The sequence below is a fragment of the Apostichopus japonicus genome, chromosome 9 (genome assembly GCF_037975245.1).
Source record: "Apostichopus japonicus isolate 1M-3 chromosome 9, ASM3797524v1, whole genome shotgun sequence".
Taxonomy (NCBI): Eukaryota; Metazoa; Echinodermata; class Holothuroidea; order Aspidochirotida; family Stichopodidae; genus Apostichopus; species Apostichopus japonicus.
In genome coordinates this window covers 15,334,950-15,354,190 of record NC_092569.1, presented here as the reverse complement: position 1 = coordinate 15,354,190, position 19,241 = coordinate 15,334,950, and the positions used below count along the sequence as shown (strand labels likewise).

The 19,241-nt window shown below is 36.7% G+C and overlaps 1 protein-coding gene across 6 annotated transcripts in view; it reads left to right on the top strand.

Moving 5' to 3' along the window:
* The window catches only part of LOC139973966 (microfibril-associated glycoprotein 4-like), a 117,869-nt gene that overhangs the window by 42,865 nt on the left and 55,763 nt on the right, over window positions 1-19,241 (top strand). For 3 of the 6 annotated variants that reach the window (XM_071980862.1, XM_071980866.1, XM_071980865.1), the window contains exon 5: window positions 17,802-18,081. The exons of 1 other annotated variant lie outside the window; for it this stretch is intronic. In XM_071980862.1, coding sequence (XP_071836963.1) covers window positions 17,802-18,081 — 280 coding nt within the window. Of the gene's footprint in view, window positions 1-5,357; window positions 5,463-6,209; window positions 6,276-14,149; window positions 14,968-15,753; window positions 16,060-17,801; window positions 18,082-19,241 lie in introns of those variants that run through there. 2 more of the 6 variants (XM_071980867.1, XM_071980863.1) reach the window with 2 other exon arrangements.

Sequence of the window (19,241 nt, the reverse complement as noted above, 5' to 3'; positions counted from 1 at the left end):
AATGATGATAATACTACTACTTCTACTACTACTACTCCTACTTATAATAATAAGTATAATAAAAATAAAAATATAATAACCATAATATAATATTAATATTAACAATATAATAAAAAATAACAATAACAATAATATTATAACGTTAATAATAACAATAATAATAGTAAGAATAATAACAATGATACTTATAACAATAATAATAACAGCTGCAACAATAATAATACAGTTGTTATTTAGCACATAAATTTAAAAATTTAAAAACATTTAAATGCTCTTAACAAGTAAGAGAAAAAGAGAAGAGTAATAACAGTTGAAAAAGCAATTTTAAACAGGTAACATTTAAGTTTGGTTTGAAAGAAGAACTGATGTGATGCATGCTCTTGTTTCCGTGAGAGGGAGATAAGACTAGCTGCATGCAGAGGTTTGCATTCGCTGAAAGTTTTCAGATGTCTTCAGATGAGTGGTAAACCGATTCGGAGATTTTACCGTTTTTTTTTTCTCATGCACAGGACACTCCACGGAATAACTTATTTATATGGGATGTAATGTTTAAGATAGCACTGAGATTTGCTAGCAGATTTTGTTGATTGTGATTCGAAACACCCGCACTAGTTAGATGAGTAATATGGGAGACGTTCAATTTTGATATGACATACAAAAATTACCATTTTTGAAAGTTATAATACCATCTTGAAAATACTGCATTACTTGAAAAAGACCGCGCCTCCACATAATTTTGTGTACGGGTTAACACCGTTTTGTACTGATTTATTATAATTGATTTTTTAAGTTCTGTCAGGATGGTTGGTTCCCGTGTACATAAGTCGTAAGCTTGGTTTGGTTTTTCTAGGCTTCTGTATATTTCCTTTCTGAATGGTAATGAATGAATTTATAGTACTCGTCGCCGTTATTTACATATAACAGAAAACTACTTAGACTCACGACGAGCACACATAAAATTACGGCAGCTTATAAGAGCCATGAAGATAAAATGAAGAAATGAAGATCTCTACACTTATAGGTTGATAATTTTCAGGAAAATGTTCAGATAAATGGATAATATTATGTAAAAGCTGCAATAAAGAGGTATTACCTAGCCGCGAAATATACACCACCAGGTCCGACAAGATGAAGCGATATCTTGGCCTTTCGAGAAGATTAGGGGTCAGGTAGATGCAATCCTTGGTGACCTGCGGTCAGTTAGGCGGCACGGGGAAATATGGGATGAAATATTAATTTTTATTATTTTTTCATTCACATAACATAGACGGAAGAAAATGAAGACACAATTTTCCTGGCTCTCGTCGGCTCTTATGATATCGGCAGCGGATAACTGTCCACCGAGATGCCATTGGTGGCAGTAACAGTAATACCGCATGGCAATACAGACCTCTGTGGTGTCTCTTGAACTATATTACTGAATAGTATGGCAATTGCAAGAGTGTACAGACTACTTGTTATTAAAGTGAGACGAGTTTTTGGGGATATTACTGATGACCTTTCATTTGGCTTGAGTTAGTTTCGATCTCGTGATTGTGTAATCGAGCAACATAGGTTCATTATGATGACGTCTCAGCAGAAACGTTGCAATACCGGTACAGTGCCATCACAGCACGGATAAATGGGTTAATTTAAGACTGTTACTGAATTCAGTCACCAAGAAGCACAATAAGCTACAGTTGTCAAGAGATGGGACAACAATGACAGTTCGTTTGCATCATGAAATCTTAAAATCTAATTCATAAAATGCTTATCATAAAATCTAAATCTTAAAATCAAAACTCCAATAATCTTAATCTTAAAAATCATAAAATGTAATCATAAAATCATAAAATCTGAATCATAAAATCACGAATCTGAAGTTGAAAAATATCACAAAAACTGAATATTTTAATAAAATAACGATGTACACACAAACGCGCATAATAAATTATGGTAGACTTCAGACTTATACTTCAGAAGACACCAGAAGACCCTCAGAAGGTCTCCGAAGAACCTTAGAACAAACCAGAACAAAACAAGAGAAGACACCAGCAGAACCGAGAAACCTTTAAAGAGGTCAGAAGAGTCCAGCATACACTAGAAGACGTTAGTTGACCTTACAAGACCTATGAAGAAGACAATGGAAGACCTCATAGACATCAGAAAACATGAGAAGGCCCTAGAAGACATTAGAGGACTCTTAGAGGTCTTCAACAGATATTCGAAGACAGTTAACACCACTGACAAGACGATATAATACCTTACAAGACCCAAGAAGACCCTATAACAGCCACAGGAGACCGCAGTGGACATGATAAGACTGAAGTAGACACCGGAAGCTGCTGAGAGGATCTCAGAAGACGTCAGGAGACACAAATAAACTAAAGAAAACACCAGTACACACGAATACACTAGAAGACCAGACGACTTCTGAAGACACTACAAGACATCAGAAAACAAAAGAAGCTCTTTGCGTCCTTTTCTATGATTTTCTCAACCTCAATGACCCCATGATGCCATAACGACATAACTAGCTTATCTATTCAAATCTAACTTCAATTGGTGGAATAAAAGTAAAAAACTTTGAACGTTGATTTCTCGAAGATATTTTCCGTTAGGGTCGCAGTAAACCCCGCCCATAATATGAATATTTAAGTTCTATGAACGTCTTTGAATAGTGAGATAAATAATTTTCATTTTGCCTGCGTCGGAAGCAACCCAGTACACCAATATGAACTACAGGTAGCATACGCCCATTAAAGGCCCCATTGACTTACACACTAAATCACAAAAGTAATGTGGTCTCTAAGTCTAGATAGAAGTTCTCACTAGCTGGATAGCTGACAAGTTGGCCTTTCATGGCACCATCAATTTTCCGTATCATGACCAAGCAGTTTTTTTGCTATCCGAGCCTGAAGTTTTCGTCACTAGTCTTGTAACAAACCTCTTCACTCAGTAGTAAACAATACTCATACGCTGCTCCTGTATGGGAGGCCTAAACGGGTATAAAGTTGCCTCAATTGACCCAATTTTTGCACCACATGTGTTTACATTCATGCTCTATTGCTCTTCAACATGCAAGCCACAAGAAACTAGATCCTGATTTATAACGTATCAGAAAAAGATGTTTTCCTACTACATTTTGGCACTTTTTCCTGAGATAGGAGAACATCCGGGCGGATTGATATAGACTCTAATAGGAGTATGTCACCTTGATAACGACCCAAATTTTTCGGATTGCTGTACATGTATCTACTTTTAGCAACGGCTCATAAATAAACATATTAGCTATTGACTGATTGGTTGAATTCAAACTAGTGTAGAGGGGAGACTGTATGCGATTAATTTTAATAGAGGAATGAGTGCCTTCTAAACACGTCTTTTCGTGTCTTCTAATGTCTTTTAGTGTCTTCGAGTGTTTTCTAATGTCTTTCTGTGTCTTCAAAAGCCAATTTAGTAAATTGAAGTAAATTGTTACAAGAGCTATATAAATATCTCACACTTTACGGTCTCTTTAAAGTAACGGTTGTGTTTTCAACGACATTTGATGATATTACATTTGGATGACTGGTGTATACATTCTCCCGTACATCGAGACACCCCCATTTGATCGCTAACAGCAGATGAATCGATTTGTTGGATAGTCTGCCTAACTTATTACGCGATAACAGTTAGCCTAACCTTAGACTTAGTCTTGAGTCTGCACTAACGTTTCGGATCAGTCTACGATTAAAAGAGGTAAACTTTACACTTTAACAAACCCAAATATCTTACGCAAACTACAGTATACTCTGTATTATATATATATCTTATAGATCAAAGGGTGATGAAACACTCAAACCCGGCCATTAAGTAACATAGGATTGTCATTAATCAATAGCCTTAGGAAATGTAAACACAGCATATATCTATATACCACTTGGTGACTATAATATCACAACAACTCCAAATAGACATATGTTAGTAAAAAATATAGATAGGCCCATTGATAGTTTATATTTTCCAATCAACTAACTGTTATCTAGACCGCAACATAATGTAGGGATGGGAAATTATTTAATTATTCAAGCAGCTCAAAGCACCATAAAAGTGAATTAATCTCGAAGAATCCTTGCTCGAAATTTGCAAGATTTGGTGAAAGCTGCCTTTCTCACGCTGCTCTGGTTTCACAAGGTTGACAATTTTAAGCCATTAGCAAAACTTCAAGACTGCTGCCATTTGTCTAAGAATGATGTGATATAGAAAAGTGGAATTCTACATAGTTAACCGAGCAGAAACAAACTTAGAACAGAATAGAATGTACTCTACGTATGCCCCAAACCCATCGACCAATACAGCCTGACAACTCCACGGGAGACTTAAATAGTCTAAACACATTGTTATTTTGTTAATGATAAAATAGAAAGAAAATGGCATACGTAATTCTTATTATCCTGACAAAGATACTTCCGGCTTCCGTCGTATCGATGATTATAAGTGCCAGATTAAAAATAAATGAAACAATTTATTTTTCTTCATTGTTGACCGTTCTACTTTGTCATTGATGTTCTCCGTTAGGCTTTGATTGACCGGGTTAAATGCTGTGATGTCTTTAATATAGACTACGTAACTTTTTCTCAACAAATATGTATGTATTTAATTTAAAGCTGCTTAGACGAATCGAATAAGTATCAACATCAGAGCACGAATTGTACAACGATCTTGTGATTACGTCATCGACGGTATTAATATCAGTGACGGAAGATCAGCTTTAGTCAATTAGGTTTACATTTAGTTATCTTCATTAGAATTAGACAATAAATCAATCTTCCAGCTATATGTAACGTATACTTATACAGGAGATAAAACTTGGCGTATTATACCTTGAGATAGCAGACATGGCTCTTTTCTCAAATTTCACAATCTATATCTTTAATCGCTCCTCCTTCCTGCGTTTTTTTTTTTTTTTTTTTTTGTAATTTGAGCAAAATATAAATCCCACTAGATATGGTCTTAATCGTTCCTGTCAATACAGCGCTGTTTTATTTATTGGCAGTTTGAGAAGATAGTTTTTGAATTACTACCCCTACTTTGAGTAAAGTCGTATTTCATTACATATTTAAGTAACCTTATTGACAAACAATCTATGTTTCATATTAAAATATCTAGCCAGCCAGCCATGTTATTGTCTCCTCCCATCTTATTAAATGATTAACATTTTAGCCTCCCACGATTCGTTAAAGTTACCTACTGCGCAAAGATTTGAAAAAGAGACCCAACCTTTAGTGAATTGATGAATATGCATGAATCTCTTAATAGCTCGACAACATATGGCAATTTAAAAAACATGACATAGTACATCAGAACATGTACCGAACATTTTGAATCAGAGAACAAAATCTGAGAACAACTGAAAAACATGGCTGTTAAAGAAAATAGCACATGTTTCCAACACCTTCTTATTTTCATGGCATGTTTTGGTACATCTTTAGCAGCAGGCAGTGAGTATTCTTTATTTATATATTTTGTCCGTTCCTTATCATGCATTTCGACAACTGAAACAAAGTAAATATGCATATACAGTCAGTAGCTTGAAACCTAATTCATTTACGATATATAGAATAAGAACCAGCAAGACCCCGAATTACTTGTAGCATAATCCACTTCTATTTTCTAATAATACAGTTTGTTCTGTCAGCAGTGATGTGACGTTGTGTATATGGTGTAATTGGGTGATTGCTATACTCTGTTTTTTAACTTGGTGTTTCTGTGGTTACTCAAAGTTACGATATAACTTGCGGTTATGATTGTATTCGGAAATTTGGCACGAGTATATCAAAGTATATGACAAGAGTAAGTTTGTAGAAACCTATATATCAATTTATGTAATAAATAATAACGAATAAAAACGCACTTTTATGTTTAATAAAGAAGGAAGAAATCAAAGCAGCTCAGATATTTGACTGCATTGGTTATGTGCACAATAAAAATAAACCTACGAAATAGATCTGGAACATCTTTAAATTCAAGAAATGAGTTAGAAACAGATGTAACTACACTTTCTACAATTTGAATTCAACATTCTGAAAATAACAAATTATGCTGAAAGCAAATCTGATCCTCTTGAAATGGTAATCCACCCTTCCGCTCCCACTCCAATCCTCCGGAAACGCGGACATACCCCTATGACAAACTTGTAATCATTAGTAAAGTCCCATGTGCCTTTTGTTTTGTCATTTCGCTTTTAGGATTGTGTGAATTCGCGGAGAAGTTTCCTGGTGTAGGAGGAAGTTGTTACAAAGGTTCAACAAATGGTAAGACTTTCATTTCTATAGTTCAACTAGATCTTGTCCTAAGTGATTACAACATAATATACATATTTTCCGTTCATTTTCTCGCTATAGTTAAGGTTAAAGTACTAACAAGAAAACTTTATCAAAGCTTATGGAATTTTGCTGAAATGAATGCGATCATCTGATTTCTCTTATTTTTCCTTTGGGGAACATTCAAAGAACCAACAGCTTGAATCATCGGTTGAAAAGATATATTAGAGATGTAGGCTACATACATTGGATAATAAGCGTTACTTACATACCAATACGATATATATATATATATATATATATATATATATATATATATATATATATATATATTTATATATATACACACACATAAATATATATACATATATATATCTATATAGATATATATAGATATATATATATATATATATTTATATATATATACACACACATAAATATATATACATATATATATCTATATCTATATATATATAGATATATATATATATACACACACACATAAATATATATACATATATATATAGATATAGATATATATATATATATATATATATATATATATATATATATATATATCTAAGTGGAGATTGTATCTAAGTGGAGATTGTACACACACAAAAAAGTAGTTTTTGTTTACTGTTAGCATCTGTGAAATAGGCACCCACACCTTGAAAAACGTTTCTTAAGATTATCATTCGATTCTTTATCTTTCGATGACGTGAAGTTGTACCAAACAGGTACAGCATAGATACCTCTGTTAAAACATGACACGATTTATGCTAAAACTAGAGACCAAATAATGCACTCTACTCAATATATTCCATATATGACAATTTAACGTCAGGTTTTCGCTAATGCGTATCCATAAGTAGTCAGTTTTCGATGTTTTCTCAACCTCTGATGCATTTATTTTAACACTTTGTGATCTAGACGACAAGCGCACTTCATATATTATGTTAATGTTAGCAAAACACCATTCCTTCCAAGTTTTTGGGAATGAGCAATAGGTCCTTTCGATGGTTTGTTGATTTATATCATTAACATATTGCTGATAATTGAAATGATGATCGACAAATGAAATCTTGTATATGTTGCATGATAATGCAGTGTCATAAGCATATTTTGTGACTGAGAGATGATCGTTAGATTTAATTTCGTCCGTGTATAAAGCAAACAGTAGAGCAGACAATGGACCCAACTTTTATAGTCCTTTTCTAATTGAACTTGTCGTTAAACCTGTCGTTATGAAATGAGCTATAGTCAACTTAATAGCCATGGATCAGTAATAATTCCAGATTAATCTTTAATTAACTTGACCGTATTGAAGAGAAACCAGGTAAAGCACCTTTGACATAGTGTTTAGCTTGTTATTCAATTGGGACACAACTTCATGGATCAGTAAAATCACATGGTACATCTTTTCTGTAAGCAAATTGACGTTTATCCCCATACTGATTAAAACCTAACCATCAACTGTGGCAGCAGAAGCTTTTGCATAATGTTAAATACAATACTCGCTAAATCAGTTGGTCTAAAATCATGTACATGTTTGAGATTCTTCACTTGAAATTTGGAAAAGGGAATGTTAATGCCGTTTTCCACAGGCTAGGGATTTCACTATTTTGCAAGCTTTCCTGGAAATTTGATATGTATATTGGGAATCATTCAGAAGAGAAACATGTAAATACGCACCAAGGGATGTTGTCCGATCCACAAGTAGTTACTCTTTATCCTTTTTTAATTGACGAGTTACCAAATTAACATCCTATTTAGGACAATCTCTGTTCATTTCAGGTAATCATAATGGGATATCGTTATTTACAGAGTCATTGAAACGTCAAACTAGAATTCAATAAGCATAATGTGACCATCTTTATGTGGATATTTTATAATATGCCAGGAATTTTATATTTTGTCACGTGTTTAAGCGCCTTCTAATATCACTCAGAATGAACGTATGTTTTTGTTCAGTTTTGGGCGGACGGGACTCTTACGCTCATAAGTTGCCCCACCCCCAGCCCCGCCTTCCTGTTTATTTAGTAGAACGGTCCCACAAAAATGAATTTCCTGGTTGATGCTAATAATATCCTGGTTAATATCATAAAAAAAGTTCACCTCTTTCCTGGTCAAATTGACCAACATTTCCTGGTTGATGCTATTACTATCCTGGTTAATGTCATGAAATATTTCACCTCTTTCCTGGTTAAATTAACCAACATTTCCTGGTTGATGTCACCATTATCCTGGTTAATATCAAAACTGATTTTCCACCTCATTCCTGGTTAAATCACCCCGTTCCTTGATAATACTATTGGGTATGCCACCTTATTCTCCATTTAAGTTGCAGTGCATTCAAATTGAGAAAAAGCAAAACATAAATTATAAAACAACATCATCAATGCTACTGATAGCTAACTTTATTGGCATCTCCATTACTTTTGAATTTTGAGTACTAAGTGAACTTTCGCAATTTAGTTTATTCATTCCTCAAATACTTATACAATGAATTAATATAGGAAATGTAATACTGAATACAGCATAACCATCGTCACATGCTGAAGCTCTGATTGCTCGACATCAACTGTGAAATGTAACAGGGATACCAAGACCTTGATCAGCACTTTTGCACAAGGATACAACTTGAAAATCACTTGAACAGTTTTCAGTACAGAACAAGAAATCCTCTCTTGAAAAACTTGATCAAAGCCTCTTTCCCAATAACCTTTGTTACGACAAAATTCAGCCCTGTGTCAGTAGCTTCTTTTCTTTAAAGGTATGCTGTATTAGCCGCAAATATGCTAGATATTCAAATGTGGTCACCTTTGGTCAGAATTCTTAAACTGTTTTTATCACAACCTTTGAGGAAATTTTCCCATTCAGTCATCTTGTGTGTTCCTTAAAAATGTCTGAGAACAATTGGAGAGTAAAGACCCCAAGAAAGGGTACTTTTTGAAAACTTCTTGCCATTATAGCGTGCTATAATTTGGGGCCTATACTGACTGCCATTAAACTAGATAGGAAGGTCTTAGAAGATTTATTTTCACAATGTTGTTGATAAGGATGACCTAATTCCAAATTTATTTTTTTAATTTAATTATTTACTTATTGGTAATTAATTCATATTTTTAATTGAATTACAATTATATTTTACCACTTTGCATGCAGGCAAACCGAACATCTAAAAGACAATAATTAGGCTTCCAACAATACCATTAATGTTTTAGTCATAAGCTCATCCTTGGACCTCATACTTGTGCAAATTATTTTAACTCCAATAGAAAGTGGTTAAGTTAAAGCTTATTATCATAACAAGAAAGATTAATTTGAAAAGATTTTGAGCTAACAGTTAAGTAGTTAAAGAATAGACCAAAGTGTCCTTGAACATGAAATTTCTGAAATTCTGAATGACCATAATTATGATCACGTTTTGCATTCATCCACATGTCTGTCCGTGGACTCAGGAAGAAGCGTTTCAAAACAATTAACTAAACTGACCCCTAAATGACCTATGACATAAACTTCCTGAGCACTTCCACACGTCTCTTCATCACAGGCCATCTCTATGCAAGTTTAATTGAAGTTGTACCAACAGGTATTATCAATTGTGGACAGAGAGATGAATTGAAATGCAAAATATCAAATTGTTTCTCATAAAAACAGCTACAATCACATTCTTGATGTGCATCATCCTAGCCAAAGACATCCTTCTACTACTGCAAAGCTGTGTTACTTGGTAGCCTCTCTCAATTTCTCATTTTTCACCTCTTCCAGTTTGTACCAATCTAGGAAAGGAATGAAACAATTAAAGTATTAAATGGTGTGTTAACGAACTAGAATGAAAAAGAAGATTAATCGCTTTCTTCAGTCTACTAGTTTGTGCCAAACTTTTTGAAAACATTATTTTTTATCAGTTTCACTTGTAGAAAAGGAATAAATTGCATTAGCCTGTCTTTTATAGCAAGTACAGTAACAGACTGTGTTGGCAGCCATTTAAAGATTAAAGATTCTTCACGGTCGTTTCCTCGGATCTTTTTCGACAAACAAGAAAATGGAGGTTTAAGTACACACAGCCTGTGTTCGTGAACTTGACATACCAATTGCATAATAGGCGAAGGTCAAATGTGTAAATGTGCATTACACGTCGCTTGGAGCAAAATGAGTCAATAGTGTTATTAACAGCACTTAGCCTATAGTCAAACCAAAGGGTGCGATACTGGTTCAACATTGTTTCTGTTGTCATTTTATGGTAGATGAAGGTAGGAGCACTGAAAGCTCTCTACCAAGCAATTTTCTCTTCGCTTTAGACAAATTTGTTACCATGCTTTGCAAAGTCTTGTTGCTTCTGGCTGATACCTCAGTAAATAAATTGTTCAATTTCCTTAATTTCCTTACAGATCTAAACTGGTTCCACTTTACCAATAATCAGTGGGCTATCAGCTAGCACAATTCCATGTAGATTAGACATAAATCTAAAAAATAAAAATTACTTGTTTTACATGTATATGAATAATTGCAGGGATGCACCCTTGCACCCTTCGATGTTGAAATTCCCCAAAACAACAGAGTGACAAGAGAAAAAGCCAAGTTCATCTGCAGCAAAAGATTTGTGAAATTGTTTAAAGTTGATACAGTAAAATAACATTCACTGAAAGTTTACATCTCTCCCAACCCCCCCCCCCCCGCCCCCTCCCTACTTTTCCAAAATAGCCAAGGTATCTCACTGCTCTATGACAACATTTTTAAAAGGGACTGACACTTTACTGAAGGCCATGGTCACACTCTTTGTTTATACCATAGAGAAATAAAACTAGAAGTCAGAGACTTGCCATCTGCAATACAGAATGTAGGATATGTTTAGCATAGTGTACACTTATATGTTGTACAGTCCTGATTTGGCCTTTCTGTTTTGAAATTTCTAAGATAGATGCACTTTAATTTAACAGAATTTGTCTATCACAAGAAATTCATCCAATATAAAATTGATGACTTCGCAGTGGCTTCAAGTTATGCTTCCACAATTTGCGGAGAGTAAGAGATCAATCTTGTGCAAAGATAAATCGATATCTTTTAACACTTTATTAGGAGGAAGTGTATGGAAGTATGAGATAATGGTATATTGCAATGATCGCAGTGACCTCAATTGACCTCTACATGCATAACTTATACATGGTATCAATCACCTTGCAACCCAATTTTGTGCTGGACTTTTGACTTGATGGTATGAGTTGTAGTTGCTCAACTACAATATACCATCATAGGGCTAAGTAAACTGCAGCCTACAGATTTTTCATGTAGTTGCGAGTACGGTAATTAAATGGAAGGCTCAGTGTTGTGTGTTTCTTGTACTCTGTCATGGATGTTAGCTCCTCTTGGGACAAATCTTCCATTTCTGCTAAACAAAATAACACATAACAGCAGAAAGAGTTATTTATTTCTGCACCTAACAGAAGCCGGTCACCTTTGTTAGAAATAGTTTCAAAGTAAAACAAAATCAATTACATTAACGGTCTTTATTTGAGTGTTGTACCATGTTTAAATACTTATCAGTTTGTATCTATACAAACATTCTCTCCCATGAAAACTGTATATGTGTCCCTTTTTGAATGTTCCGAAATCAATGCCATAAGGAATCCTGCTATGGGCAGTTCGGTTTATTGAGATTTACACCAAGTTCATGATCTGCTGTGATATATATCAGGCGCGTATCCAGAGGGGGGGTCCAGGGGGTCCTGACCCCCCTGCTCTTGGCCCCCCCCCCCAAAAAAAAGAGAAAAAAAGAGAGGGATAAAAATAATTAAATTAAACATCCACGGCGTTTGTTCTCTCCAATCTACCATGAATAGATCATCAATAAAACTAGCTAACTCGTACTGATGCAGATACATTTCGAGTGAGTTTTTGTAGGTGCTTTGCATTTGCTTTGAAAACCCACTCCCCTTAGACCCTAGGATCACTGGAGGCCAAACCCCTCACCCTTCCAGAATCCTGGATCCGGCCCTGCATCAAACAGTGGTGACGGAACGGGAGGGGGATTGGGGGCTAAAGGCATTATGATTTTTGTGTCATCTCAACTCATCTGATATGTATTACCATATTTCATAGATTGTTTTTTTTCTCATCAATTAAGAAATTGCAGACATAAGATCCATATTTTCAGGCTAGGTACATGCAGCTTAGAATACTCGGGAAGTGCCGTTTCCGGCCATCTGGGGGTTTGTAAAGCCAAAAATTTTCTTGTACGCTCCACGCCAACCGATGGTGGCGCTCCGCTTAGATAGTCTTACGTTCAGGCGCGGCTGGACCAGTTAGACCCCCCCCCCTGTCACAAATCCTTCACCCGCCCCTGTATATGGAAACATAATATGCCTTACTGTAAATGTGTCCCTTTTAAATGTTCAGAAAATCATTGCTTTAAGGATCGAGTCCCTGCTATGGGCAGTTCAGTTGAGATTTACTGTACCTAATATGGAACTATAATCTGCCTCACTGACAGTGCTTCAAAACCTACCTCTGGAGAGTATAATTGTAGAATAAGAACAACATGAGATGTCATATAACTCATTTCTGTTTTATAGTGTGAGGCTTATAACATTAGGAGTGCAAAGCCGTGACCTAGTTATGTGGTGTTTCATGTTTACATGTCTCATGTGGATAAAACTTATTTGTGACTAGGCCTAGGCTATACATATATCGTTGCATGGGCAGGCTTAGCCTAATTAATTTCAGGCAAAATTTGTTTAAGTTTGACAAATAAGTACCCCCCCCATCCCTAATTTACATTGAAGTGTAGTCTAGATTGAGAATAACCATACACAAGTTTCTTGGTTTGTATAAATGAATAGTACAAAATTATCATTTTTAAATTAAATATCAATGCAGATAACCTAAGTTTACTAATATAGCTTAACTGGTTATAGCCTAGCCTGGGTAAGTTTTACACTCAGAGGTTAATCTAGGCCACTACAAAGAATGCATCACTTGCAATTTTAAGCAATCTCTTCTTTCACTGTCGGCAATCACTAATAGCCATTTCCAGAACATGTAGACCACTAGTAGTATAGCCTAGGCCTAGTCTTTTAAAAGCGAAGGCAAGCTAGGCCTACAGGGTCTAAGACTAAAGTGTTCTGACCCAAGAGCACAAAGGTCTATGCATAATTTCACTATAAATGTGTGGCTTTGATTAGGTGTGCCCTCAGCTACCGTACACCACAATTACTCGAATTTGGTAGAAGTAGTCACTAGAAGCGGTCGTTAGGGAAGATCTTGCTTTGAGTATGACACACAGTAGGAATATACTTACTTAGGTCTAGACTTATGCCTAGTCCTGAAGTGAAGGTACTTACTAACAAATACAAGCATATACTATCTCATAGCCAGTACAGTGTATTTACAACATCGGGGAATGAATTTGGCCTAACCTAACAACGTAAGGGGTAACGTTAGGTTATACTTCAATATCGCGCGTACTGACTGTATTACAGAAATGACAAAATCGACATGATCCCGGTATTTCACCTTTACATTTAAACACTGATTTAAGGTTACGCATACCCCTTTGATCTAGCAAGAATTTGTCGTCGTAGGAAGCTGCTATATCGAACGTCTTGAGTCGCGACTACCAACCAATCAGAGGCGAGGATTGCAATATGCAAATAATCTGTGTTCACCAGGGTTATGTGAAGATCAAGTTTACGCCAGGACGGATGGAGCGTAACGAGGATGATGTTAACTAACGTAGCAAATAACCAGGATAATGTTAGCAAGTTGTTAACCAGGACATTTTCACCAGGTTGTTTTTAGAGTGTACAAACCTCTTCATTTACCTTTTTAAAATTAACCTTTAATTGTTATTTCCCTTTAAGATGCTACAACCACGCAGAGCACCACCTCACCGCCGATTAGCACACTCTCCTCTTTGCCTGACACTACGGTGTCCTCGGTTGAAACAACCACGCAGAGCACCACCTCACCGCCGATTAGCACACTCTCCTCTTTGCATGACACTACGGTGTCCTCGGTTGAAACAACCACGCAGAGCACCACTTCACCGCCGATTAGCACACTCTCCTCTTTGCCTGACACTACGGTGTCCTCAGTTGAAACAACCACGCAGAGCACCACCTCACCGCCGATTAACACACTCTCCTCTTTGCCTGACACTACGGTGTCCTCAGTTGAAACAACCACGCAGAGCATCACCTCACCGCCGATTAACACACTCTCCTCTTTGCCTGACACTACGGTGTCCTCAGTTGAAACAACCACGCAGAGCACCACCTCACCGCCGATTAACACACTCTCCTCTTTGCCTGACACTACGGTGTCCTCAGTTGAAACAACCACGCAGAGAACCACCTCACTGCCGATTAGCACACTCTCCTCTTTGCCTGACACTACGGTGTCCTCGGTTGAAACAACCACGCAGAGCACCACTTCACCGCCGATTAGCACACTCTCCTCTTTGCCTGACACTACGGTGTCCTCAGTTGAAACAACCACGCAGAGCACCACCGCACCACCAGTTGAGAGCTCCTCTCAATCAATCGACACAATTCGTTTATCAACCCCGACTGTCTGCCTACGTGGTCAGCTGCGATGCTACAATGATGACAATGAAATGGTTTGTGCGGCACCTGAGAATTGCACATGTCAAATGACAAGTGTGAATGCAAGCATTTCGGTGAGTTTCCAAAGTCTTTACTTCTGCAGCCAGATATCGAGAAGTCATTTAATATGAAATAAATGACTTTCAGATGTTTAACTTCAAGCAAAATTGACGGTATTCTGCCAGTTTCTCCCTTGACTCTACGTTAATTTTGATATACTGCTATCCATTCTTAATGCCGACAGCAAAAAAATTATCATCATCATCATCGTCGTCATCGTGATCGTCATTTTAATCGTCATCGTCGTCGTCGTCATCTTCGTCACTACAGTTATCATGATCATTAATATCGTTATAGTTATTCCTATTATTGTTAAAATATACTATCACTGTTTACAACCACGTTGCTATTGCACAGGCCGGTGGATTTTATGTCAACCCTGATTGTACAAGAATGGCTCACTGTATCAATGGCAGTGTCACGTGGGATGACGAATACAGTTGCAGTCTCAATGCACTGTGTGAGGAACAAAACAATGTTCGTCAATGTTACTGCAAGACTGGTTACCAATCTAAACAGTTGAAAATTATTTTCCCCCAGTTTTGAAAATGGTGACATATTTGCGTCGACTGTCTGAAAATCACCATATGCCTCCATAGTTGTAAGTCGACGGATATATTTTATTATGGCCCCCCTCCCATCCCTCCCTTCACCCTTCCTCACCTTCCCCCTACATCCCTTCATCACCACCTTCCCCCTCCCCTTCCCAGAAATGATAGATAATTAAAGACCACTACGTGCGTTTGATAATTTAGAGTTAATAATTGAACTGTACCGTTTTCGCCTCCTTCCTTTCTCAGTCGGGTGGGTTCTATGTCAACGATGACTGTACGCGCAGGGCTCACTGTATCCATGGCAACGTCACTTGGGATGACCAATACTTTTGTAGCTCTAATGCAAAGTGTGAGGAAAGAGACAATGTTCGTCAATGTTACTGCGTGGGTGGTTACCATGGTGATGGAAAGACATGTACACGGCACACCAATTGTCAAGATGTATATAATGCTGGCAAAAGAGACGGTGGTATCTACAATATTAAACCAACTAACTGGTCTGGATCACCATTTCCAGTTTATTGTAACATGACTGACGGAGGTGGATGGACGGTAAGTCATAATAGAATCTAGATTTCTGTAGGCCTTTGGTATATAATTTCACAAATAATGAATCACAGATGTCATAAACTATTTATTGGATGTTTAATATTAAGTAATTACTTACGTCATTAGTTTATTTTAATTAGCATTACACAGATACAGACTGAAAGATTTGTGACAAATCCGGATAGTCCTCCGTTGAATTTTATTTGTTTGTCTGTGATTGCTACGTTTAAATTTCTAAACTTCAAGCATTACTTATTACAAATACAAATACAATGCTGATTATAACAATAGTGGTATCTACACCATTAATTAAACCAACTCACTGATCTGGCTTACCGTACTCTTTAATGATACATTGTTAAAAACGACAAACGTTTAAGCGTTTATTTTAGGATTCTACTTTTCCCTCAGTGAGTACACGCTACCTTACACCGAAGTGAAATGTTACATCACTTAAGAAATATGTTGCCCACAACAGGGAGAAGAAAAAAAACGTGATTTCTTCCTCAAAAATAAGCTGTGTTGAATGTTCAACCGACTCGCCATACACGCAATCCATTTTGCCGTGTCACTTAATCAACATTAATAAAATTTGTCATTTGAGAAATTAGTTGATATTTCCTATAGTCAGGTATACGATGACAATATGGACCTATACATACGTAATCAGAGGCATTGATTACTTCCAGGTAATGCTACCGCTGTTATATTATAAATAAAAACGTAAGGATTTTAGTTCATATCTTAAAATGTATTGTAATACTCAAACTGATAAATTGTTGCCCTATTGCTTTATCTTAACTTATTGATTTTGTTTAGCATAGATTGTATATGGCAATAAGGGAAGGTGTTACAGCGTATTTAAATGAACTGCAGGCAGTGATGTTGAATAACAAGAAGTTACAGGTCGAATGTGCTATATTGCTTTCAAGGGAGTAGAAATATCACAAACCAGAGAAGACTGAATTTAGAAGAAGTATACTGGTGTTGCATTACTCAAAACGTATGTAATTATAAAATATATAAACCGTATGATAATGAATATTATAAAACCACTAACATAAAACATTACAAGCTGCACTTAAAATGTTGACTAATATGTTTGCATGCATTGCACAATTACTTTACACATTTGTTGTTATTCCAAGGTTAAACATTACAGCTTAGTAATTTTTCAATTTAAGACATGTTATGTTTTGTTTTCTTAAAGATTAAAGCGTTGAGAGAAAGATCTTCAAAATATAAACAATGACATTGATCTTTTATCTTATGGCAGAGCAAATGGATTATACCAAATTGGAGGAAATCTCCGAAACGTTTCCTTTGTGAAGGAAACGTTTCTTTGTGAAGGAAACTTCCTTTTTTTAAATTTCTGGTGGTATAGTCTGGATGTACTTACTGCTTCCCATTTATTATTCACATTCTTATTATCACTTTGGCAATTAGATTCATTCCAGTTAGCATTACAAAGATACAGTGTAACAGAATAGTGACAAAAAAAAGGAACTCTCTGTTAATTTTTGTTTTTCTGTGGTTGCTCCTTCAAGTCAAGCTCGTAAACTGTCAGTCTTCTTTTTTCTGTTTAATATGGATTGTCTAATATTCGATTATGTTCTAAAAGTATTTGGTAAACTGACTCATTCTGGTTCATCTCTGTCATATTAATCTACATAAGAAACATCCCCATGACTTCTTAGTTTTGAAATGGTAAATCTTAGCAAATCCTTAATTTATTTTGATTTCAGGTGTTCCAACGTCGTGTTAATGGTTCCGTTGATTTTTTTCGTAACTGGACGAGCTATAAAGAAGGCTTTGGTGAGCTGGATCATGAGTTCTGGTTGGGTAATGACAAGCTGTATTACCTCACCAATCAAGGTCGCTACACACTCAGGATTGATCTGGTGGACAGAGAAGGATCTTCATACTTTGCTAAGTATGACCTGTTCCGCATAAACGATGAAAATGACAAGTACCGACTGTCTGAGCTGGGAGCTTTCAGCGGGACAGCAAAAACCAGAAGCAATAGTGAGTTAAATATGTGCTTGTTACTATATGGATACATGGATGGATGGGTGGGTGGGTGGGGGTGGATGGATGGATGGATGGCTGAATGGATACGTGGGTGGGTGGATGGATGGATGGGTGGGGGTGGATGGATGGACGGACGTGGACGGACGGACGGACGGACGGACGGACGGACGGACGGACGGACGTGGACGGACGGACGGACGGACGGACGGACGGACGGACGTGGACGGACGGACGGACGGACGGACGGACGGACGGACGGACGGACGGACGGACGGACGGACGGACGGACGGACGGACGGACGGACGGACGGACGGACGGACGGACGGACGGACGGATCGATGAATGGATGGATACTGCAACATTAAACTTCAATGTTGGTTTATATCATACACTTGGCAATCTTTAGCCATATGAAGCATATGAAGTATATTGTTTGACAAATATTACCATGTCTTACGACATATAGCATATTAATTACGAACCAAGCTGTTCAATTGTAACCATTGAAAATGTATTCTCTTTCATATTAACTTTCAATGGTTCCTCTATAAAAACGTACAATAGCTTTCTCTTCATTAATCTTCTATGTTTGGTGTTCACATCGGCGCCTTCTTTGTTCTGATAAAGGCGTTCTCACTTTTGTGTTTTTTCTTAATATTCATTCCAACTTTATCATCTTCGACTTGATTGATTTTATTTCATATCCTGTATGACTGAATCAAATGCAAACAATGACTTTCCACGGAGAATCTTAAAGTAATAACTGTCTCTGCAAAAGCAACGGCAGAGCCGACGTTATTAAAACAATAGACATATGAACACAACTATATCATAAGATATAAAACTGTACATAACCTCTGTACTGATAAAATAAGAACCTTCTGTTTAGAAGCGTTATATCTCCCGTAATGTATGTAATGTATGTTAGCAATTATAACGCAGTTAAAGTGTCATCATAGATAGATGGATGGATGGATGGATGGATGGATGGATGGATGGATGGATGGATGGATGGATGGATGGATGGATGGATGGATGGATGGATGGATGGATGGATGGATGGATGGATGGATGGATGGATGGATGGATGGATGGATGGATGGAATAATGGATGGATGGACGGACGGACGGACGGACGGACGGACGGACGGAC